The sequence below is a fragment of the Piliocolobus tephrosceles genome, chromosome 14, assembly GCF_002776525.5.
Source record: "Piliocolobus tephrosceles isolate RC106 chromosome 14, ASM277652v3, whole genome shotgun sequence".
NCBI lineage: Eukaryota > Metazoa > Chordata > Mammalia > Primates > Cercopithecidae > Piliocolobus > Piliocolobus tephrosceles.
In genome coordinates this window covers 15,215,466-15,238,972 of record NC_045447.1, presented here as the reverse complement: position 1 = coordinate 15,238,972, position 23,507 = coordinate 15,215,466, and the positions used below count along the sequence as shown (strand labels likewise).

Here is a 23,507-nt window from a genome sequence, read left to right as displayed (position 1 = left end):
CCAGCCAGGCCGCCCTCCGGTTCCCACAGCAGCCGAGCAGAGCGGGCTGCTATGGCGCTGGCCAGGCCTGGGACCCGGGACCCCCAGCCCCTGGCCTATGTCCTGCTGCTGCTGCTGTTGCTCTGGGCCCCCGCCCTTTCCCTCCTGGCTGGTGAGTTGGGGCCCATGTCTGGGGGGCCCTGGGAGAGGGTCTGTCCCCCACGGCAGACACCCCAAGCCTTGGCTGCTGGGGCGACGGGTGGGCTGGTCCGCGTGGGTGCAGGCCTGAGCTGTGGGGTGCACAGGAGTGCTCAGCTGTGGGCCCCCAGACTCTGTGGGGCTCCACGGAGGTGAGTGTGTTCTGAGACTTGGGGGGCTGTTTCATGTTGGGGGGTTGTAAGTTTCAGGGTTGGGGGATTGGGGGCTGGGCGTGATTTGAGAGAGCGGATGCCGGTGAGGGATGGGGTGCATGTTTTGGGAGGTGCTCTGTTGCATCCTGTAAAGGGCTGGGGGTTGGGGCTGGGGAATTTCTGGGTTTCTGGGGGCTGAGTTTGGGGAGTTGCAGGAGGCGTGAGCCTCACCCCAGAGCCTGTTCTGAGTCGCATGCTGGCTTGTGGGGCACAGGTTGTGGGTGTGTTAGAGTTGGGAGGTGGATGAGCTGTCTGGGATGAACCGTGAGTTGTTTCTGAGGAGTTGGGTGTGGTGAGCTGTGTCCCAGCACACGCTGTGGGGTGTAAGTTGTCCAGGGTTGAACTGGGTCTTTGCTCGCAACATGAGGGGTGTGGGATGGGCACAGCAGACCCCAACTCAGGGGACTGGGTGGAGAAGCGGGAGGGAGCGCTAGGGAGCTGGGTGCCTGCCCGCAGCCCTCCGTTTGTGCAGTAGCCCTGCCCGCGCCCCTGCATTTGTGCAGTAGCCCTGCCCGCGCCCCTGCATTTGTGCGGTAGCCCTGCCCGTGCTGGGGGCTGCTGGGGATGCTTTGGGTCCCTGCGGGGTGTCTGGGGATTTGGAAACGTGTGTGTCTCCTGCCGCCCCCTCCCCAGCATTCCAAGGCCAATCTGAAAGGGCTCCCTGAAGCCAGACCCCATTCGTCAAGCCCTTTTTGCTTTTGTCCAAGGTCTCGGAGGCTGGAATTCCTCCTGGGGGGTCCAAGGGAACGCTTGGTGTTAGTAACTATAGTTACAGGGGCTGGGCATGGGAAGTCCCCTGCCTCCACCACCACAGGCTGGGGAGGCAGCCAAAGAGGGCCTGGGCTCTCCTGAGGCTGGGGGAGCCTTCCCTGCCCCAGAGCTCCACAGGCTGCAGGGTGTGGGGGCCAAGCCTCTCCCAGCCCCACCTGGGGACCCTCATGTTTCCCGCACTCACAAAGCTTTCATTTCCTAGCCTCTCTATGGGGCCCTAGGGAGGATGTGGACCCCATTTTATAGTGAAGGAAACTAAGGCTCACAGAGGAACGGGGACTTATGAGCTGGGCTTTGCTGGCAGGTGACTTGGACTCTGTAGAGGGGCGGGGCATGGTGGGGGGGTGGTGGCTGCTCCTCTCTATTCTCTGCATACAAAGCACATGAGATCCCAGTCTGTGGATCCGGGCTCTGTCCCCTGCCCTGTGCTCACACACCCACACTCCACACACCTGTGTGGCATGCCCAAGGGCACACAGCGCCACAGGGACAAGTGCCACAGACACATGGATCTACCAGCACATGCACCTACACACATGTGCACACACGTGGCATGTGCTTGCACACCAATGTGCACACCCCAACACGCATGTATGGCCATATGTGCATTCACACTGTGTGCACTCACAGAGGACCTGGAGGCACACCGTGGCTGGAGGCTGTGGGTGGCCTGGACACTGTGTGTACACTCACCCCATCAGGCCTGCTGGGGCACCCAGGAGCGGGCAGCCTTTCTTCTGCCATTTCTGTGCTGGGAGCCCCATCCCTGGGGATCCCTAAAAGTTGGCGGGGGACACTGCAGGCATGACCATTTCTGCACACTGGTACCCTAGCCTGCCTGCTGGGAGGGGAGTGACTGGGGATTTTGTCACTTGAAAACCATTTTCCATCCTGGAGGGGATGGGGGCTTCTGGAGGCCATGGGCCCCTGGCTTTGCTCCCCACCCCTGCCAGGCCCTGAGCTGGGCCCCTCCATCCTGGTCCCAATTTGCCACAAAGGCCCGGCTGGTTGCCATGGAGAGGACCAAGCATCTTGGAGTACAATGGGGCACACTGGGCTCTCACATCCACCCTCCCTTCCCCGAACACCCAGGGAGCCCGGCAGACAAAGGGGCAGTGAGTACAGGCCCCAAGTCTGGCCCCTCCTCCAGCCAGAAGGGGGTGGGAGCCTGCGGGACAGAAGCAGAGATGGAGCAGAAAGTCACACACATTCAACCCAATGTCAGGATCCTTTGGACAGTGGGTGTCTGCCTCAAGTAAATAATTGTTGATGAATAAGATCAGCCACTCCATGGCAGGCACTGTGCTCTTAACAAGGTCTAATTTAATTCTCCCAACAGCCTATGAAGTCGGCTCTGATACCCCCAGTTTACAGAAGAGGTAAATAAGGCCCAGAGATGGCCAGTCCCAGAGCCAGGCAGCCCCAGAGCCAGTGCTGGGATTTCACAGTACACTGTGCTACTAGCCTAGGCAAAGTCGCCTCTCTTCTCTGTCTCCACAAAACGAGGACAGACTGGCTCACTCTGAGCCCTAGTACAAGGATTCGAAGAGAAGGCAGTGAGTGGTTCCCCACCCCAGGTTTTGGCATGGAACCCCCAATTTCAAGGGAAATTTTAGATGGAAGCCCATGAACAGTTAATAGTAAAATTGTTAGAAGTGGCCTGTTTGGGTGGCAGGTGGGGAACCCCGCCTGCTCTGTCTCCCCCTCACTTCAGGAGGTAACTCACTGGAACTGTGCTCTGAGCCCAAACTCAAGGGTTCGTCAGTGCCAGGCACGGGGTAGGTGCTCCGTCCCTGACAGCTATTGCTGCAATTACTGTTATCAGAATTATCAGTCTTTTAACCTCAGAAGGTAAACAGTTTTGAAAAAGAGTATTCCAAATTATTCTGCCCAAAATAGTATTTCACCCTTTCCTGATGACTGAGTGAGCGTCTGTAAGCCTCCATGGTTATTCAGCCCTACCCTTGCGGGGGTAGAGCCTTGGGGCCCAGGGATATTAGATGAACAATTTCTTCCCCTATGCTAGAAGTTTCCACACCTTAGGAGGTCTTAGGTCGCTTCTTAGAAATATTCTCTCTCTCGATTTGCTGGGACAGGAAGCTTCCCCAGTAAAACACTTTCTTTTTTTGCTTGTGGTCTTTGCCTTCCTCCCTCCCTTCCTTCCTTCCTTCCTTTTCTTTTCTTTTCTTTCTTTTTCATCTGAGAAAGGGTCTTACCCTGCTGCCCTGGCTGCAGTGCAGTGGTGAAATCATAGCCTCAACATCCTGGGCTCAAGCCATCCTCCCACTTCAGCCTCCCAAGCAGCTGGGACGACAGGGACCCACACCATGGTTGGCTCATTTTGTTTTGTTTTGTTTTTGTAGAGACAGAGTCTCACTATGTTTGCCAGGCTGGTCTTGAGCTCCTGGCCTGAAGTGATCCTCCCACCTTGGCTTCCCAAAGTGCTGGGATTACAGGTGTGAGCCCGCTACACCTGGCTTCAGTAAACCACTTCTCATCAGTTGTTGGCTGTTATAAACAGGCCTATTATAAGTGCATGAAAAGTAGGTATTACTAATGAGTGAGGCCTGAGACGCAGTGGGATTGCTAACGGCTGGGTTTTGGATAGACGGGGAAGATTGCCCACTCTGCCCAGGCTGATATTGGAAGATGTATTCCTGTGAAAACCTTTAGAGATTTTTTTCCAGGGTGAGGCAGTTAAAACGTACTAAAGTGACAATATGTGGGTGGCAATTTAGCGTTTGCAAAGTGGAAATTTCACATGCATTGGGAGATGTGGACCTCTGGGAAATCAGGAGTGGATCTGATTCTTCATCTCAACCTGGGGCAAAATTATCAACCTCTTCGAGTTACAAAAACAGAAATTTTCTTAATAGCACCCACCTTTTCTGGTCTGAATCAAATATAACAATGTAATAATAGACGCACAGGCCCAAGCACATAGTAAGCACTCAGTAAACAGCTGGGTCCTCCTGCCCTCCCCAGGACAGGGCAGCAGGTCGAAGGGGAGGGGCCGGTGTCCGTTAATCCCTCCCTGCCAGGTCGGCCCAGGCAGCCTGAGGTCAGGAGGGATTTGTGAAGATAAGCACAGGCCCCTCGTTGCCCTGGCAACAGGCCCCGCCCCTCCAGCCTGGCCCGGGGACAGCCTCTCCTCTGCCCTGCTGCCCTCCACACCCCGCCCCTCCTTGCCTCTTCTGTCTGGCCTGGGTTATCATGGCCTCCTAGGCTCACTCCTGGAAAACAGACAACCTGAGGTCAGCGGCTCCCACACCTAAAAGTGAAAGGAATCCCGTGGGAGCAGGTTGCAATGCAGATTCTCAGGCTCAGGGCCCAGTTCTAAATGTGGGGTCTGGAGTGGGCTCCAGGAATCTGTATTCTTAATGTGGACCCTGGTGATTCGGGGAAGCTTGGAGTGAGGCCCTGGGTTTGGATTCCAGCCTCACTCGGGCTGTGGACTGTGAGGCTGCTTCGAGTCTCCCTTTCCTGAGCTGTAAAACAGGGATCATACTACTGTCCGCCTCGGAGGGTAAATGCCAAGATCAACCGAGATGACACAAGAAAGATGGCTGTCCCTCCCAGGCAGGACTGTGGCACTACTGCATGCCTCCGTGGACGGGCAGCTCCTTCCCTTCCCTCCACTCCTGGTTCTGACTGGAGAAACTCCTTCCTGCCATGGGGTTGGACTCTGTCTCCAGGGCTCTGTCATTTAGAGCCCATCTGCTCCCACGGTCCTGGGAAGATCCCTTGTGACAAGGCACCTCCCCCACCCCCCAGGATCCTTTCCCTGGTGCTGCCTCCCCAGCATGGTCCCAACTGCTCTGAGATAGGGGACAAAGCTTCGGGTTGGATGGCAGGGAGCGGGGCGGGGGGGTGGTCCCTTGTACTGCACAGGTGAGGGACAGTGCTCTGTGGGGATTAAGTGAGGGGCCTGTTGGCACGGGTGCCGGCAGCTGGGGTCCTTTACCGTGGGTTATGAGTGCTGCGCCCTCCTGAGCAGTGCTGGCCACACCTCGTCTCAGGGCTGTGCCCCACATCACCTTGGTGAATCCTTTCAACACCTCCACGAGATGGGCACTTTTTGCACCCCAGATACAAACCAGGACTGCCCGATGCCCCAAACCTGTGCCCTTTCCTGAGGGAGCTGGAAGGATGCGGGTCAGGCCACAGGACAGCTCCGCCTGGAATGCGGATGACGCCTGAGAGGCTGCCAGCCTTATCTGGGGGGCTTCACCAGAGTGGGGGAGGGAAGGGTGCAGGGTCTGAGCTATTCTGGGGTCTGGTTAGTGTCTAGATGACAACCTGGGTGGGGGAGGGGCACCTCTGGGAGCTGCAGGTGGGGGTGGGGGAAGGAATGGGGGCTGTGTCTTCTGGAGGCTCCCCTCCCCCATCCTTACCGAGTTCCTACCAAAAGCAGCCCTTGACTGTGGTGCGGAGGGGTTGACTAGCTCAGCATTTGATGAGGGGCTTCTATTATCCAGTTTTCAGACTGAGAAACGGAGGCTCCGTGGGAGAAATGACTTACCCAGGGTCTCATAGTAACTTTCTGAGCTGAAATTGAACCCAGGGCTGTTTCACCTCAAAGCCCAAGTCCTCGCCTGGGCATTGGGGCGACAAGGCTCTCAGGAAGGCAGGAAGAGAGGAAGGGGGATGAGGATCTCTGGGCGTGGCTTCCAAGCCAGTTGGTGACCCTCTGTTAGAGACAGCTCCAGTGCTGGAAGCATCACGGTGGCCTGGGGCAGGTGTCCCGTGAGCCATCTCAATACCTGCTCTGTACCACACGACCTCGGCCAGGCTGGCCACTTAGGTGTTTGCTGATGGGGGATGAAATGAGGGCCAGGGACCCTCTAGAAGTTCCCAGGCCAGTGGCTGGTGGAGGGTGTGGGGGGTAGCGAGGTGGAGAAGGGGTAGGAATGAGACCAGCGGAGCACACGATCCCTGCCTTTGAAGTTGTCCACCCATCCTCCCGAGGTTGAGGTCGGGCCCATCTCCAGTTTCACCCAGGGATGGAGTTACCAGACCCCTGGCAGAAGAGGTGGAGGGGGCAGTAGGAGGAGCCTCACCCTCTTGGACCTCCTCAGATGGATGGGGCCTGCAGGAGGCAGACCCCTCCCTAGGTGGAGCTGAAATAACCCGGATAGCCCTTGAAGCCTGTCCCAGCGAACACTAACCTGCTGTGTGAAGTGGACAGGGCCGAGCAGACTCAGCAAGTCTTCACTTACTTTCCTGGGCCGCCTTTTGCTGTCTGGTGCAATGGGCATGACAGACCCTACCTCAAAGGGGGCCTGCAGGGACAAGACAGTGGGGGGAAGCTCACAGCGTCGGGGAGCCTCTGCTCACTAATCCTGCCCAGGAGCCAGGCGTCCTTGGTCCTATTTCTCTGCTATAGACTCTCCGAAAACCATTGCCAGTTCTGGGTGTAGATGTGTGCAGCTTACTGGGACGTGGCTTGCAGACCCCTGACCCTCCATCCATCCTGTGCATGGAGAGATCCGTGTTGCTTTCGGGGTCTGGGGTGGGCCTGAGAGGGTGGGGAGATTGTCTTTGTAACCTCTGCCCGCCCTGCCCAGCCAGTTTCTTCTTTCTACAGGGACGGTGCCTTCAGAGCCCCCCAGTGCCTGTGCCTCAGACCCGTGTGCTCCAGGGACCGAGTGCCAGGCTACCAAGAGTGGTGGCTATACCTGCGGGCCCACAGAGCCCCAGGGCTGTGCCACCCAGCCATGCCACCACGGCGCTCTGTGTGTGCCCCAGGGTCCAGATCCCGACGGCTTCCGCTGCTACTGCGTGCCGGGTTTCCAGGGCCCACGCTGCGAGCTGGACATCGATGAGTGTGCATCCCGGCCGTGCCACCATGGGGCCACCTGCCGCAACCTGGCCGATCGCTACGAGTGCCATTGCCCCCTTGGCTATGCAGGTAACAGCCTGGGCCGCCCTGGGAGGAGGCCTGTGATACGGATCCCATCAGCTGCTCAGAGTGCAAGCATCGTGGCTTCAGCTTTGACTTTCTTGTAGGGACGCCCCCAGGTATCCACGCAGCTCTAGGGTATACCCACTTGGTCTGACTACAGAACTAATGCTTTGCGGGCTTTCCTGGCAGCAGCTCTGGGTGAGAGTATGTATGTGCGGGTGCCGGCATGGTGTGTGGCACATCTCAGGCACTCGATAAATGTGATTTCAGTCCAGCCTAGAGTTCAGTTTGGCTCTGGGGGTGGAGATACCCCTCAGACATCTCTGGCAGTGTGGACGTGCCTGGGGTGACTTTAATGAGGATGCCCAGATAGTCTCTCTAGCACTTACTTCAGGCCTGTGCCAAGCTGTCATGTAGACAGTGTCTACGTGACAAGCACCATGAGCTCATTTGAATACTCCTGATGTGGTCTGGAATGCAATGTAGACCCCTGGCCTCTGGGTCTCCCCCAGAGTTCTAGCATAGAGACATACATGGTCTCGTTCAAACTGTAATGTTGACGTACCCCATGGCTCGCTGCTGTCTGGAGTGGGATAATAGATATGTAAGTGCTCAGAAAAGTGACTGGCACTGAGGGCACCTTCTCCAGAGTGTGGCCCGTCCCAGGCCCACCCATGGTCTGAGCCGAGAGCATTCTGGAGCAGCTTCCTAGAGAGGCCTGAAGTCGGGAAGGAGGGCGTAGCTGGGGACAGGTCTGGGAGCGAGGCTAAGTCCGAGGCAGTCTAGAGTCTGCAGTGTAGATGCTCTGGATTCTACTTCAATCCTGAATTCTGACTATTGTACTCTGAGGGCAGGGGGCAGTTTGAAGTTACTTCAGAGCAAGGGGTACAGACTGGGGGGCTGAGTTGCAGGGCAGGGGGCCTATAGCGAAGTGATGGCAGCTGATGAAGAGAGATTTGGGAAGCTGGTTCCATGCATCTTTCTCATCGTGCCAGTGTCTCGGTGTCTGGGTGTATTAGTGTACATGCCAGTGCAGGTCACATCCGTCTGTGTGTCTCCTAGTTCCAAGATCTGTTTTGCATCCGTAAAGCTCTGCCAGTACCTGGGGGTGTCTCTGCAGTCTGAGTGCGTGTGTGAGCAGTGGGTTGTGTGAGCAGTGGGTTGTGTGAGCAGTGGGTTGCACGGGCAGTGGGTTGTGCACCCAGATGTGTAGTGCTCGCGCACTTCGGGTGGCTCTTCCTGGGTAAGCTGTGGATGTGAGTGGGGGCAGCATCTGCCGTGACTCATTCTCTCCTCTTTCCATTCCAAGCCGGGTGGGGGAGTTTGGGATTTCCAGACGAGGCCTGGCTCCCCCTGGCACAGAGGGTGGGAGTGGGGATGGGGAGGGATGAGGGAAGGGTCACAGGAAGGTGGGGCCATATTTTGTGCTCAATGAACTGAGAAGGGGGAGGGTTCCAGCTGGAGTCAGCTGGGCCTCTGGCCCCCCCTTCACCAAACCCACTTAGGGGGCAGGGCTCACTGGAATCTACAGTGACACGTGAGTCCAGGATGATCTCAGGCAGTGTATCTGAAACCCTGGGACTCTCCGTCTCCCTTCCTCTTCACCCTCACCATGGGAGAGCCACTCAACTGTCTTGATTTGCCCAGGACTGTGAGGGTTCCTTGGACTTGGTACTTTCAGTTCTAAAACCAGGACAATGCAGGGACACCGGGAGGAGTGATTACCCTACTCAAGCATCTCCTGCCTCTCTGGGGTCTGAAAGCCACCAAAGTGGACCTTCTAAAACGTAGGTAGGGCCAGGTGCAGTGGCTCATGCCTGTAATTCCAGTACTTTGGGAGGCCGAGGTGGGTGGATCACTTGAGGCCAGGAGTTAGAGACCAGCCTGGCCAACACGGTGAAACCCCTTCTCTACAAAAACATACAAAAATTAGCTGGGTGAGGTGGCATGCACCTGTAATCCCAGCTACTCTGCAGGCTGACGCATGAGAATCACTTGAACCCTGGAGGCAGAGATTGCAGTGGGCTGAGATTGCACCACTGCACTCCAACCTGGGTAACAGAGCGAGACTCTGTCTAAAAAAAAACAAACACAAACAAACAAAAAAAACCTAAAATGTACATGGGACCAAGTCACTTACCTGTCTGAAACTTCCGGGATGGACCCGGGGGTTACCTGGTCCTCAAGGCACTAACACCTCCCATCCGACTCACCTCCTCCACCCTCTCCCTTGCCTCCAACCCTCCAAGCACCCCGCTTAGGGCATCATGGCCCTGGCCCCCAGCAGAACTTGCCTCCTGCTGCAGTCTCTTTGGAATCCAACTGCTGCCCACAGTCCCCTATCTGAACCCTTCAAAAGCCTATTCTTCTAGGAAGCCTTCCCTGAACAGAGCAGACCCCGGCTATTGCTTTCCCAAGACCCAACCCCTTTCCTTGTTGAACTTGGCAACATCAAAACCCAGCTCATTTACGTAACTACTGGCCAAATCCCACCCACCCCCACCATGTACTGGCCTAGACTGTGAGCCCCATGAGGGCAGGGTTGTCTGTCTCGTTTATCTCCCTGCCTTTGCAGGCGTGACCGCCCTACCCCCCCCCCCACCACCACCCAGCTCTGAATGATTGAACCCACGAGTCTCTAACTCTGGAGCAGGCCTGGCGCGGCCTCTTCCTCCCTGCTCTGGGTGTTCATCCTGCGCCCTGTGTGTCCCCTGCCCTGTCCAGGCGTGACCTGCGAGACGGAGGTGGACGAGTGCGCCTCGGCGCCCTGTGTGCACGGGGGCTCGTGCCTGGACGGCGTGGGCTCCTTCCGCTGTGTGTGCGCGCCGGGCTACGGGGGCACCCGTTGCCAGCTGGACCTTGACGAGTGCCAGAGCCAGCCATGTGCGCACGGGGGCACGTGCCACGACCTGGTCAATGGGTGAGCGAGCGGCGGGGCAGGGGGTTGGGGCGCCGGGTGCCCCAGTGCGGGGAGGCCCGGGCGCGGGGCAGAAGGGGCGGGCGCGCGCTCAGCTCCGCCCGCGCACCCTCCCCAGGTTCTGGTGCGACTGCGCGGGCACCGGCTACGAGGGCACGCGCTGCGAGCAGGAGGTGCTGGAGTGCGCATCGGCGCCCTGTGCGCACAACGCGTCCTGCCTCGAGGGTCTCGGGAGCTTCCGCTGCCTCTGTTGGCCAGGTGTGTGCATGCAGGTGCGCGGCCTGGGGTAGCCGGATACGTATTGTGTATGCGTGCGTGGCCTGGGGTGGAGGGGTAGGTGTGCGGGTGTGCGGCCTGGGGCGGCGGGTCAGATGTGTGGCTGTGCGTGAGTGCCCACTGGGTCCTCGAGACCAGAGTGTGTGTGTGATTGCAACCTGTCGGAGCCTCAGTTTCCTGATCTACAAAATAGGGCTGATCGTAGCGCATGCTCCTGGGGTTGCTGCGGGGAGAGCGAAAGGTGCGACGCCTGGGAAACCCTTGGGACGGGCCTGACAGCTGCAAAGGGCTTGGTAATTAACGCTAGTAACAGTAGTAAGACTAGGCCGGGCGCGGTGGCTCACGCCTGTAATCCCAGCACTTTGGGAGGCTGAGGCAGGCGGATCACGAAGTCAGGAGTTCGAGACCAGCCTGGCCAACCCTGTGAAACTCCGTCTCTACTAAAAATACAAAAATTAACTGAGCATGGTGGAGTGTGCCTCTAGTGCCAGCTACTCGGGAAGCTGAGGCAGGAGAATCGCTTGAACCCGAGAGGTGGAAGTGAGCTGAGATCATGCCACTGCACTCCAGCCGGGGCAACAGAGAGAGACTCTGTCTCAAAAAAAAAGAAAAAATAGTAGTAAGACCAGTAACAGCAGCAATAGGCTGCTGCTGCTGAAGGCTGCCATAGTCATCCCTGCTGCCCTCAGTGCGTCCCTCCCTCGCCGTTCGTGGCTTATTCTGAGCTGCGGTCCCTTGCTGGCCCTGGCTAGCCCGGTCACAGTGAAGAGGTGCTGCCCGGCAACCCCGTGAGACCTGATGTCTGCATGTGTGTGCCCCCAGGCTACAGCGGCGAGCTGTGTGAGGTGGACGAGGACGAGTGTGCATCGAGCCCCTGCCAGCACGGGGGCCGATGCCTGCAGCGCTCTGACCCGGCCCTCTACGGGGGCGTCCAGGCCACCTTACCTGGTGCCTTCAGCTTCCGCCACGCTGCGGGCTTCATGTGCCACTGCCCTCCTGGCTTTGAGGGTGAGCCCCTGTTAGGGAAGTGGTCAGCCCGTGTCCAGATGCCCAGGGAGGGATCTTGTGCCACCCCCTACCCCACACCCGAGTCTGCCCTGTCTTGGACTCAGTCTCCCTAGCTATAGAATAGACCCTCTCAGCCCCTGCCTGGCTCTGAGGGTGCAGGTGGGACCCACAGCTGGGCCTCTTGCAGGAGCCGACTGCGGTGTGGAGGTGGACGAGTGTGCCTCACGGCCATGCCTCAACGGAGGCCGCTGCCAGGACCTGCCCAATGGCTTCCAGTGTCACTGCCCAGATGGCTACGCAGGTGTGTGGGGTGGGGTGGGCCCTGGCACTATCAGAATTGGTGGTCCTCAGGTGAGAAGGTCCCTTCTGTCTGGATGTGTGGATTGATGGGGTTAAGGAGATCAGGGAGGAGGTGGATATGAGGGCCCAGGTGACCGCTGAGGGTGGCTGAACTAGGACTCGCTTTGGAGGTGAGACTGGGGCTCAGGTGTGTAGTCCTGGCAGCGGGGGCCATAGTGGGCTGAGGTTGTCTGGGAGAACATGTGGAGGGACGGTCTTCAGGAAAGACGGAGGTGGTTCAGCCAGGACAGAGAAGGACATAGGGGCTATTGCAGAGATTTAGGGGGCAGCATCTGTAGAAAGATGACTCTGACCTTTGGGGAGCTGGGGCCTGTCAGGCAGGAGCTGGGGGCTCAGAAAGTCTCCCCCTGCCTTGGGTGCATGCAGATGCACAGACACAGGACACCGGTGAGCCCAGGGAACTCCACCTCCAACATTGAATGTCCCTGCCCCCTCTGGAATCCCTGCGACACCTCCCTCACGCCTGCCCGCATTCCTGCTGGGGCACACTGCCTCCTCTCCCTGGCAGGTTCCTGGGCACAGGCTCCTCTACCAGGGGAAAGAGATGGTGATCACATCTCCCCCTCCCTCCGTCACCTGAAGATGGTGGGACCCGGTGTCCCCCAACCCTGGATGGATGGTGGGACTCAGTGTCCCCCAGCGCTGGATGGCTGACACTCCTGGGGGCCCTGAAGGCCCATCCACTGCCTCCATGGGCTGAGGTTCCCCAAGTCCTGCTCCAAGAGCCATGGCCTCCTGGGTGCCTGGCACCCAGTGGGCCCACACGGCATGTCTGGCCTCTGGGAAGCATTTGCTCTGCATCTTGTTTTTTCCTTGCCACAGCCCCCTGAGGCAGGGGTTTAAAACCCCATCTTACAGCTGAGAGGATGAGGGGGTGTCATCCCCCAGGTTCACCAGTATCAGCGGGAACCCGGCTCCTCTCCCAGTTGAGCTTAGCTGTTGGGTAACAGGGAAGGCAGACCTCTGAGGTCAGAGCCAGAGAGGGGGGATCCCAGCTGCAGGGCCAGGCTCTTTGCCTGTCCTCCCTCCCTTTAGGCCGTGCTGGGCGTGGGGGAGGCCAGTGCCTGGCATTCCTGAGCAGGCTCCGAAGGAGGCAGCTGGGCCAGGCAGGGAGCTCTGTCCCTCCCCACTTGCCCAGCCTCAGTGCCCGCCCACCACTCTCAACCTGTCTGAAGGGCATGGCAATGGAGCCGGGGGCTCTGTGGACCTTCCTGGGCCACCTGTGGCTCCTGACAGGTATGGAGGAATGTGGGCCCTGGGCAGGAGGAGGTTGGGGGGTGGTGGTTCCCAGGAGGAAGCTGTGGTATTTGTGAGCTGATCAGGGCTGGGCTTCAAACCCTGGTGGCTTCTCTGGGCCTGGGTTCCTCCAGCTGGGATGTGGCTCTTTCTGAACTATAGTGGGCTATGGCTTCTTGACCCAAGCTGGGGCCTCAGCACCTGAGGGGATCCCTGGAGGGAGGATGAGGCAGCCCATTCACAGCCAGTGTGAGGACCCTGGGGCAGAGGGACTGAGGGGTTGGAGCCTGGGGGCCACTCACAGTGCCTCAGGTGCATGCACTACCCCACTAGCTCCTCCATTTCATCACTCTGTCCATAAAAGCCACGCCAGGCCCTTTGCTGGGCACCAGGGACATACTCAGGTCCCTGAAAATCTCAGCTGAGTAAACAGATACGTTTAATACGGGGTTCTGGGGAGCTGTGCCTAACGTTTAATACAGGGTTCTGGGGAGCTGTACCTATGACTGGAGAGTGATACAGTAGTTTGAGGTTGGGAGTTAGGGAAAGCCTCTGGGCTCTTTGAGTTTGGGCTTTGCAGGATGAGTAGGAGTTTGAAAGGAAGGGTAAGGGAGAATGAGGCATTCCAAGCAGGTAGAACAGTATGAGCAAAGCCCCAGAGTCAGGACTTGCCAGGAAATGCTTGGAGGAATGGGAAGTTCGAGGTTTGTGGGAAGCAGGATTGAGGCTTAAGAGCCTGGTAGGACCCAGCCCATGAGGGCGTCTTAAATGTCAGGGTAGACCTGAAGCAGCAGAGGAACCTGGCCAGGTGATGCTTTAGAAATAGACCTCTGGCTATTGGTGGAGATAGATGGGAAAGGGCTTCTGAAGGCTGGCAAACTGGAGGATGCAGCATGGTCATCCAGAGAGCTGGTAAGGCAGGAGATGGAGGGTGGGAGAAAGGGGGCATTGGAGAGTGTTTAGGAGATTAAATCTACAGGGCCTGGAGACTCACCAGATATGGGAAGGGAAGGGACATCTTGACTTCTGGCCTGGAGGGGACTTGAGGGGACCATGAGAAATCCTTTGGGAATTGGTTTGGTTGATGGGTACTGAGGTCCCCATCACAAGAGGCATGTAAGTTCTGGGTCAATACTGTGGTTCTGGCCCCAGACGTTACTGAGCCTTGGCTTGGTCTCTCCCAAAGGGCCGACATGTGAGGAAGATGTGGATGAATGCCTGTCAGATCCCTGCCTGCATGGCGGAACCTGCAGTGACGCTGTGGCAGGCTATATCTGCAGGTGCCCAGAGACGTGGGGCGGGCGCGACTGTTCTGTGCAGCTCATTGGCTGCCAGGGCCACACCTGCCCACTGGCTGCCACCTGCATCCCTATCTTCGAGTCTGGGGTCCACAGTTATGTCTGCCACTGTCCACCTGGTACCCATGGACCTCTCTGTGGCCAGAATACCACCTTCTCTGTGATGGCTGGGAGCCCCATTCAGGCATCAGTGCCAGCTGGTGGCTCCCTGGGTCTGGCACTGAGGTTTCGCACTACGCTGCCCACTGGGACCTTGGCCGCTCGCAGTGACACCAAGGAAAGCTTGGAGCTGGCACTGGTGGCAGCCACACTTCAGGCCACATTCTGGAGCCACGGCACCACTGTGCTTGTCCTGAGACTGCCAGACCTGGGCCTAAACGATGGCCATTGGCACCAGGTGGAGGTGGTGCTCCACCTAGCGACCCTGGAGCTACGGCTCTGGCACGAGGGCTGCCCTGCCCGGCTCTGTGTGGCCTCTGGTCCTGTGGCCCTGGCTCCCACGGCTTCAGCAACTCCACTGCCTGCCGGGATCTCCTCCGCCCAGCTGGGGGACACGAACTTTACAGGCTGCCTCCAGGACGTGCGTGTGGATGGGCACCTCCTGCTGCCTGAGGATCTCGGCGAGAACGTCCTCCTGGGCTGTGAGCGCCGAGAGCAGTGCCAGGCTCTGCCTTGTGTCCATGGAGGGTCCTGCGTGGATCTGTGGACTCATTTCCGTTGCAACTGTCCTCGGCCCCACAGGGGTCCCACGTGTGCTGATGGTGAGGAATAAGCCAGGTGGGAAGGCAGCACCTGAGATCTGGCTCCCTCAGCCTGCAGGCCTCACACCTGGCACCTTCTCTCCCTGCAGAGATTCCTGCTGCCACCTTTGGCTTGGGAGGAGCCCCAAGTTCTGCCTCTTTTCTGCTTCAAGAGCTGCCAGGCCCCAACCTCACAGTGTCTTTCCTTCTCCGTACTCGGGAGCCCGCTGGCCTGTTGCTCCAGTTTGCCAATGAGTCCGCAGCTGGTCTGACAGTATTCCTGAGCGAGGGTCAGATCCGGGCTGAGGTGCCAGGCGGTCCTGCTGTAGTGCTCCCTGGGCGCTGGGATGATGGTCTGCGTCACCTGGTGACGCTCAGCTTCGGGCCTGACCAGCTGCAGGACCTGGGGCAGCACATGCACGTGGGTGGGAGGCTCCTTGCTGCTGACAGCCAGCCCTGGGGTGGGCCCTTCCGAGGCTGCCTCCAGGACCTGCGACTCGATGGCCGCCACCTCCCCTTCTTTCCTCTGCCACTGGATAACTCAAGCCAGCCCAGCGAGCTTGGCGGCAGGCGGTCTTGGAACCTCACCGCAGGCTGTGTCTCCGAGGACATGTGCAGTGTAAGTGTCCAGGGGGTGAGGGTGCGGGTCCTTTTTCTAGGATCTGTCCTACATCACTGGGGCTTAGTGTGTCCTTTTGCTGATGAGGAAACTGAGGCTAAGGAGGTGAAGTGACCTGCCCGGGGGCCCACTACGGGAGGGTGGCAGGGCAGATTTGCATTCACCGCCTCTTCAGCCCAGCCGCTCCTACCCTCTAGCAGTCCCTGTGCCTCCCCCAGCCAGTCCTGGTCTGCGAGAGACACACTGACTGAGATAGAGGCTGCCTGAGCCTTTCTGCAGGAGCTACCTGGGGAACAGGACACCCTTTTGATCATGAACAGAATTCCGCCAGCCCTGGAGTTGCAACAGCTTGGGCATGAACTCTGGTTCCTCTCTTTATTGGCTGGGTGACTCAGGCAAGTGGCTTTGCCTTACGGAGCCTCAGTTTTCTCCTCTGTAAAATGGGGGTGCTAGCAACTTCCTCTCCACTCGTTTGTGAGGAGATACTGTGTCTGTTAGTAGGTGCTCAGTGAAGAAGCACTGCAACGCTGGTTATGGTGGGTGATGCTAACTACAGTCCTGAGCCAACCCCTGCCCTGCCTCTCCCACAGCCTGACCCCTGTTTCAATGGTGGGACTTGCCTCGTCACCTGGAATGACTTCCACTGTACCTGCCCTGCCAATTTCACAGGGCCTACGTGTGCCCAGCAGCTGTGGTGTCCTGGCCAGCCCTGTCTCCCACCTGCCACGTGCGAGGAGGTCCCTGATGGCTTTGTGTGTGAGTGTGTGTCCTGCGCAGCTCCCGTGCTGGGTGCTGGACACCCAAGCTGGTTAGATCCCATCTGCACTCTCAGGGCTTGGAGGATACGGGTGGACCAGGCATGCCAAGCCCCAGGGCAGTGTGGCAGGGCCACCGCGTGTAGAGGGACAGAGTTTCTGGAGAAGGTGAGCCTGTACCGGGCTTCAAGGCCAGACTCTGAGAGCCACAGGGGAAAGGACATTTTATGGAGGGGCATAGCGTGCGCAAAGTCCCTGAGGTCTACAAGGATAGCGGAAGTGCAAGGGGCCAGCGGGAATGGCGTGGGAAAGTTGGTAGGGGCTTTGAGGACACCCAGTCAGGCCGCTCTGACTTTATCCCAAGGACAGCGCGGAGCCTCCGGAGGGTTTTAAGCAGGATAGGGGCATGACCAGATCTGCATTTTACAAAGATGACTGGCCGCAGTGAAAGGCAAGCCTTGGCGGTTAAGGTGGCACAGCTTCACGGAGGAGGGAAGGGGCCAGATTCTGCCAGGAGTTGCTGCTGGCCAGCCTGTGACCTGGAGGGTCACCTAGGCATGGCACCCCTCCCCCACCTCCCCACCCGCAGCACTGGCCCAGAACTGCTCCTCCGTGGGCAGGAAATACATTGGGGGTAGAAGCCAGGGTGGTCGGGGGCGGCTGCAGTTTCCAGGATTAGATGATAGGTGGGTGCGTGTGCCCCGCCCCCAGTAAGTGGCTTGTCTGCCACTCGCTGGGGGAAGTGGGGAGGTGGCATTTCTGGAGAAGGCTCCGTGGGCCATTCCCTGAGGCTCCTTCTCTCCGCAGGTGTGGCCGAGGCCACGTTCCGCGAGGGTCCCCCTGTCGCGTTCAGCGGGCACAACGCGTCGTCTGGGCGCTCGCTTGGCGGCCTGTCGCTGGCCTTCCGCACGCGCGACTCCGAGGCCTGGCTGCTGCGTGCCGCGGCGGGCGCCCTGGCAGGCGTGTGGCTGGCAGTGCGCAATGGCTCCCTGGCGGGAGGCGTGCGCGGAGGCCATGGCCTGTCCGGCGCAGTGCTGCCCATACCTGGGCCGCGTGTGGCCGATGGTGCCTGGCACCGAGTGCGCCTGGCCATGGAGCGCCCGGCGGCCACTCCCTCGCGCTGGCTGCTGTGGTTGGACGGTGCGGCCACCCCGGTGGCGCTGCGCGGCCTGGCAGGTGACCTGGGCTTCCTGCAGGGCCCAGGTGCCGCGCACGTCCTGCTGGCCGAGAACTTCACCGGCTGCCTGGGCCGCGTGGCGCTGGGCGGCCTGCCCCTGCCCTTGGCGCGGCCCCGGCCCGGCGTGGCCCCTGGCGCCCGAGAGCACTTCGCGGCCTGGCCTGGGACGCCGGCCCCCATCCTCGGTTGCCGCGGCGAGCCAGTGTGTGCGCCCTCGCCCTGTCTGCACGGCGGTGCCTGCCGCGACCTCTTCGACGCCTTCGCCTGCGCCTGCGGCCCGGGCTGGGAGGGCCCGCGCTGCGAGGCCCACGTCAACCCCTGTCGCTCCGCGCCCTGCGCCCGTGGCCGCTGTCACGCGCACCCCGACGGCCGCTTCGAGTGTCACTGCCCGCCCGGCTTCGGGGGCCCGCGCTGCAGGTGGGACGGCTGGGCAGGGGCGCGGGCGCGGGCGCGGGCCCGGGAGAGGGGGGTGACCAGGGCAGGGGTGGGCTGCGAATGCCCCCTGGGACTGTGGTGGGGCAGAGAAGTCTGCCAGGTCTGTGGATGAGTCGCTTCCCTTCCCTGATCCTCGTGTCCTTATCTGTGACATGAGGAGGACAGTTTAATTTGATAAATTTCCTGATAAAACACAGATCAAAACACACCCAGTTAGCTTGGAATTTCAGATAAACAGCGCTGAGGTCCGGGGCTGGGAGCCGCCTGCCACTTACACCAAGGTTCATCCCTGTTGGTCACTGGTGGGGTGGAGGGAGGGGATCAGGCTTTAGCGCTTCCCTTATTCATCTCGCGGTGGCTCTCCCTGGAGCCCAGTGTGTGGAAGGGGGATCTGGCTGTGGCCTGATCCCTCCCTCTCCCCTCAAGGAACGTCCAGGCGTTGCGTTTAGGAGCTGCTTTTGTTCAGAATCCTTACTTTTTGTTGTCCTCAGAGTCCTCTGAGATTCTGGAAAGTAGGCGACCCTTCCCTCCCACCAGGGACCGCAATCCTGTGACCGACAGAGGAGCACCCTGAATTCTATACATGAGAACACAGGCTCAGGTGGCCCACGGTCACAGCACTGGGGAGGGCAGGTCCCAGGCGTCCTGCACCCACTCCAGCCTCTGCTCTCTCCCCAGGTTGCCTGTCCCATCCAAGGAGTGCATCCTGAATGTCACCTGCCTCGATGGCAGCCCGTGTGAGGGTGGCTCTCCCGCTGCCAACTGCAGCTGCCTGGAGGGTCTTGCTGGCCAGAGGTGGGTCTGGAGGCCTGGGAACTGTGAGGGGATCCAACGAGTGTGAAGGGCTGTTCCTCCAGCCAGGGTGGGGTGGGGGGTCCTTGCCCACCTTCTCACCAGTCCCTGGTATCACAGTCACCATTGTCACTTGAGTTTCCTTCCGTGTCTTCCAAGAACATCCTCTGTGATACAGACCACTGCTGGGCAGTGGTTGCCTGGTAGCAGTTATGGGAACAGCCTCAGCCCACTTGTGGGAGACCGTAAAATGGCAGATTCTGGGCCCTGCAGACAGTGGCGTCAGCTCCCGGGGCACCTGCCTTCACACAGGCTCCCCAGTCACCCTAATGGGATGAGAGTCCTTCTCAGTCATGACTGCTCGGGTGGTCACCTGGCAGGGCCCAGCTGGGCAGGACCAGCGCACAGGGGCAGTGAATGGATAAGCTCTGATGCTTGCTGAAGAGGGGGTGGGCAGCAGAGCAGCTGGGAGCACAAGAGGCAGCCATGGGGGAGCCGCTTTCTCAGCCCCCCTCCTTCTCCAGGTGTCAGGTCCCCGCCCTCCCCTGTGAAACCAACCCCTGCTTGAATGGGGGCACCTGCCGGGCAGCTGGAGGGGTGTCTGAATGTATCTGCAATGCCAGATTCTCCGGCCAGTTCTGTGAAGTGGTGGTGAGTGTTGCTGGGGTGAGGGGCTGTGGACGTGGCCTGCTGGGCCCTTGGTGAGATGCTGCTGCTGGAGAGAGCACAGCACCGTGGGGCTGTTCCTGGGCCACTCTGTCATGGGGTGGGGCAGTGAGAGGAGCCTCAGGTCCCTTCCACACCCCCCATACAGGAGGTATCTCCACGCCAGGGAGAGCTTCGGGCGCTGCCACCATCTATTGACAAGAGCACAAAGCTCCTGGCTGGGTCAGGGGCTTCCCCAGAGTGCCCAGGGCAGTGGCAGTGAGGACAGATGGTCTCTGCCAATCCAACCAGGACTCAGGGCCAAGAGGATGTTGGTGTTCTGGGATTTAGGTTGGTGAATCCAGACCGAGTTGGAAGACCCGGGGCGATGGGGGGTGGCCTGGGAGTCTGCACCGGAGCAGGTTCGGCCACTGTGCAGGCTGGCCCCAACCCCAGGGGGCTCGGCCCGGGAGGAGTCTGGACAGACAGTCGAAGGCGAAGGCGGCAGGCGCTGGAGCTGTGACCCTCCCTGACACACCCCTTCCTCGGGGTGGGGGTGGTGGGGGGAAGGTGGGTGCTGGCGAGGAGAGGCTTGGAAGGGTAGTCTGGGGAGCAGCCTTGATCTCCACAGGCTTCTGGCAGCCTGGGTCATAAACCACAAATCCCCTCCGCTTATGGGGAATGTTTCCTTTCAAGTTGAACTTTTACAGCCTCTGGCTTCCCCACCCAGCCACCTCCCAGGGCAGGGGAAGGAAATGGCTTTACAGCTCCTCCCCTAAAATGTTCAGGGGTGGAGGCTGGCAGGGCCCTCTCAGGACCAGAGGGACTTTCCTCTCTAGTTTTAGGACCCAGGTCACAGCGGGCTGAGAAGCCTGGAGGTACAGAGGGAGGCTAGTGAGTCCCAGAGCCCATGCCTCTGGAATCCTCGCATCCTGGGACTTCGGAGTCCCAGGCATGTAAAGGCTTTGATGGGGCATCCTGGGAGCCTGTGACTGGAGACGGCAAGGAGGTTTGCTGGGCCGCCTGAAGCCTGGGCCAGGGCTTGCAGGGACAAGCTGTCAGAACAGTCCCTTGCTCCCTGTGCCACCCCGCCCTGGCAGGCAGGCCCCAGTGGATTCTGACCTTGCTGTTGTGGCAGGGGGCCGCTCAGTCTGCCCCCGCTCTAGCTCTGCCTCATCTCACCCTTGCAGGCTTCTGTGAAACCCACGCACCCTGCTTAGCTCCTGCCGGGTGTCCGTCTCTGTCCTTCTAGCCAGAACTCCTTTGTTGTACAGGACTCCCCAAGCAGTGGCTCTGACAGGTGGTTTCCTGGCACTTGCCTGTACCCCCCTGGGGCTGGGCCTTCACCACTCCCAGGGCAGCCTGCTCCCAGCTCTGATTTTTCTCTGAGCAGGTCCTTGTGCTGCTGAGGGCCCAGGGTCCTCCCCTTCTCTGTGGTCTCAGGCCTCGGTGTTGTGTCTCTTGCAGAAGGGCGTGCCCCTGCCACTGCCATTCCCGTTGCTGGAGGTGGCCGTGCCTGCAGCCTGTGCCTGCCTCCTCCTCCTCCTCCTGGGCCTCCTTTCAGGGATCCTGGCAGCCCGAAAGCGCCGCCAGTCCGAGGGCACCTACAGCCCAAGCCAGCAGGAGGTGGCTGGGGCCCGGCTGGAGATGGACAGTGTCCTCAAGGTGCCACCGGAGGAGAGACTCATCTAGGCCAGCCTGGCTGCCGGCACCAGCACCTGGAGGTCCTGAATGGTTTCTACCTGGACACCCAAGGAAGCTGCTGCCAGGGCTCGGGACATTGCTATGGAAGTGTCCCCTTGGCTGGCAGCCTCTGCCTCTGCCCCATCGTGGATGGAGGATGAGGGGAGCAACTCAGGGAAACAGAGGCCTAGAGAGGCTGCGGACTTTATCCCGCCCTCGGCGTTCTGCCTCGGCAGGTGTACGGCTGTGCGTGGGAGGGCACATGTGGGTGCACACAGTGTGTGTATCTGGAGGAGTGTGTGTCTGAGTGTGTACCTGGGCCCGTGTTAGTCTACAGATGCTAGTGTGAGTGTGTCCTGCCAGGGCTCCAGGGTGTGTCTGCTGCATTTGCTGTGTGTCTGTGACTGTGATGGGTGTGGCTGACCTCAGGAGGCAGTGGCTGCTCCATGGGGTCAACCATTACAGTCCTGGGGCAGGGGCGGCCTAAGGCTGCATGTTCTCCAGGAGGCCAGGCCAGGGTTGCCCAGGCACCAAGGCCAGGGCTCCTGCCTCCTTCCCCGCCTCCGGGGACTGCTTCTGCCGTGGAGGCAGCTGGGAAGTCAGGGGAGGCCACTGGCAGAGGCCGAGTGGGCTTCTGGCTCCTAGAACAAACGTCCCTTCAGGCAGGTCTGTCTGCCAGAAGCCAGAGCCAGTCATGCGAGGGAACCACAGACCCACCCGCCCCCTCAGCCGGAGCAGCCCAAGGGAGCAGAGGAGGGGCTGCCTGGAGCTTCCCACCCTGCTGTGGTCATTTGTCAAAGGGGGAAGGCACCCCCCGCCTACCTCACAGGGCTGCTGTGAGGATCGGCGAGTACGACAGTGGGGAGAGAATCTGGACGTCATCAACTCCCGTCTGATGGGAAGGATCGTCTGCGTGTCCTTCTGGGATAAGGATGACAGAGCAACCCTTCTCCTGCCCCAAACCCCCCCCAGCTCACCCAACCACCTCTGGGTCTCCAGCTCCGGTCCTCCCTGGCAGCCTGGCGAGCGAGCTCCTTCCCCTGATCACTAGTTGCCTCTACACAGATTCGGTGAGAGGACTCGAAGGAAGCCCTCTGGGTTGTCTGCTGAGTGGAGGAGCTCGGCGAACACTGGCGCTGCCTCTGTGTCAGGGCTGGGCCTGCAGAGGCAGACTCAGGGGAGACTCCGCTGCTTGCTCCCAGCCCCTTCCCCGGCGATGCCCATCACACTGTGACCTCCGATCCCTGAAGGACACTCGCCTAAGGGCCTGGCCTCCTTCCAGCTTCATGGACCTGGAGATGTGCCCTTTCGTCCTTCCTGCTTCTCAGGCCAGGAGATCCGTTTACGCTTTTGGGTCAACGGTCAAGCTTTTCCTTTCGGTTTCGGTGGGTCCCAGAGGCGTGGGTGTCCAATCCAAGGTGGAACCACATGACAACTTGGGGGACTGGGACATGGGACTGGGAAGTCAGCAGAGGCTGGGATAGAGAGGGCCCTGAACGCCAGGCTCAGGGGCTTGCCTGGTCCTTATCCTGTAGGGGGTGGAACCACCTTTCCCTGAACTTTCTCTACAACCCCTGGGAACCAGGGGAGGAGGCATCCGGTTCCGTCGCCTTAGCCGGTTCCAGGGTCAGTTTATTGAGTTAGGGATTTGGAAAACCTGTGTCAGCTGTGACGCCTATGATATTTTATGTGGAACCCCAACATGTAGACGAAAGCTGGCTGTGCCCTCTGTTCCCGGCTCCTATTGGTTCAGTTGGCTGGTTTTTTGGTTTTTTTTTTTTTGTTTTTGAGATGATGGAGTCTCACTCTGTCACCCAGGCTGGAGTGCAGTGGCGCGATCTCGGCTCATTGCAACCTCTGCCTCCCGGGTTCAAGCAATTCCCTGCCTCAGCCTCCGGAGTAGCTGGGATTACAGGTGCCCACTTTTAGTAGAGAAGGGGGGGTTTCACCATCTTGACTACGCTGGTCTTGAACTCCCGACCTCATGATCTACCTGCCCCGGCCTCCCAAAGTGTTGGGATTACAGGTATGAGCCACTTGTGCCTGGCCTGGGTGCCTGTCGTTCAGGCCTGTCAGTCCTGCAAGGGAGAGCATGGTCAGATGCTGGGCGAGTTGGAGGGGGTGGGTGGCGTGACTGGGCATGTTTCACACTATGGGTGGTCGATTGGTCTGCATTTCCACCCCCTCCAAATACCAGCGTCCAACAGAGGCAGATTCCCAGGCTCTGTTCTTGCTAATGAGACCTGTGGGGGCGACTTGCCAGGTGTCCCCTTGAACTTTTTCCTGGCTCCTGGGTGCCCTCAACATCGTTGGCGGCCTGCAGTCTGACCCGTGGCCCCAGCAGGGCTGAGCAGGCCTGTTGCCAGCCCAACCCCGTGCCTGGTCTGTGAGGGGCAGAGCATGAGCTGAGCTGGCTTGGAGCCCTGAGTGGGCACCGGCTTGGGAGGGTGTGGGGAGTTGACTCTTTCCCTAACTGCCCCACGCCTGGCCCCCGCCTCTAC

The 23,507-nt window shown here is 59.7% G+C and overlaps 1 protein-coding gene across 1 annotated transcript; it reads left to right on the top strand.

Moving 5' to 3' along the window:
• Positions 1-22,724, top strand: CRB2 (crumbs cell polarity complex component 2). Its single transcript, XM_023217179.2, has 13 exons — positions 1-151; positions 6,748-7,071; positions 9,790-9,985; positions 10,101-10,240; positions 11,081-11,266; positions 11,454-11,567; positions 14,049-14,921; positions 15,011-15,519; positions 16,110-16,275; positions 17,082-17,868; positions 18,565-18,681; positions 19,203-19,329; positions 20,791-22,724. Exons 1-13 carry the CDS (start codon positions 52-54, stop codon positions 21,013-21,015), a joined length of 3,864 nt encoding a protein of 1,287 aa, XP_023072947.1. The 5' UTR covers positions 1-51; the 3' UTR covers positions 21,016-22,724.
• The last annotated feature ends 783 nt before the right edge of the window (positions 22,725-23,507 follow it).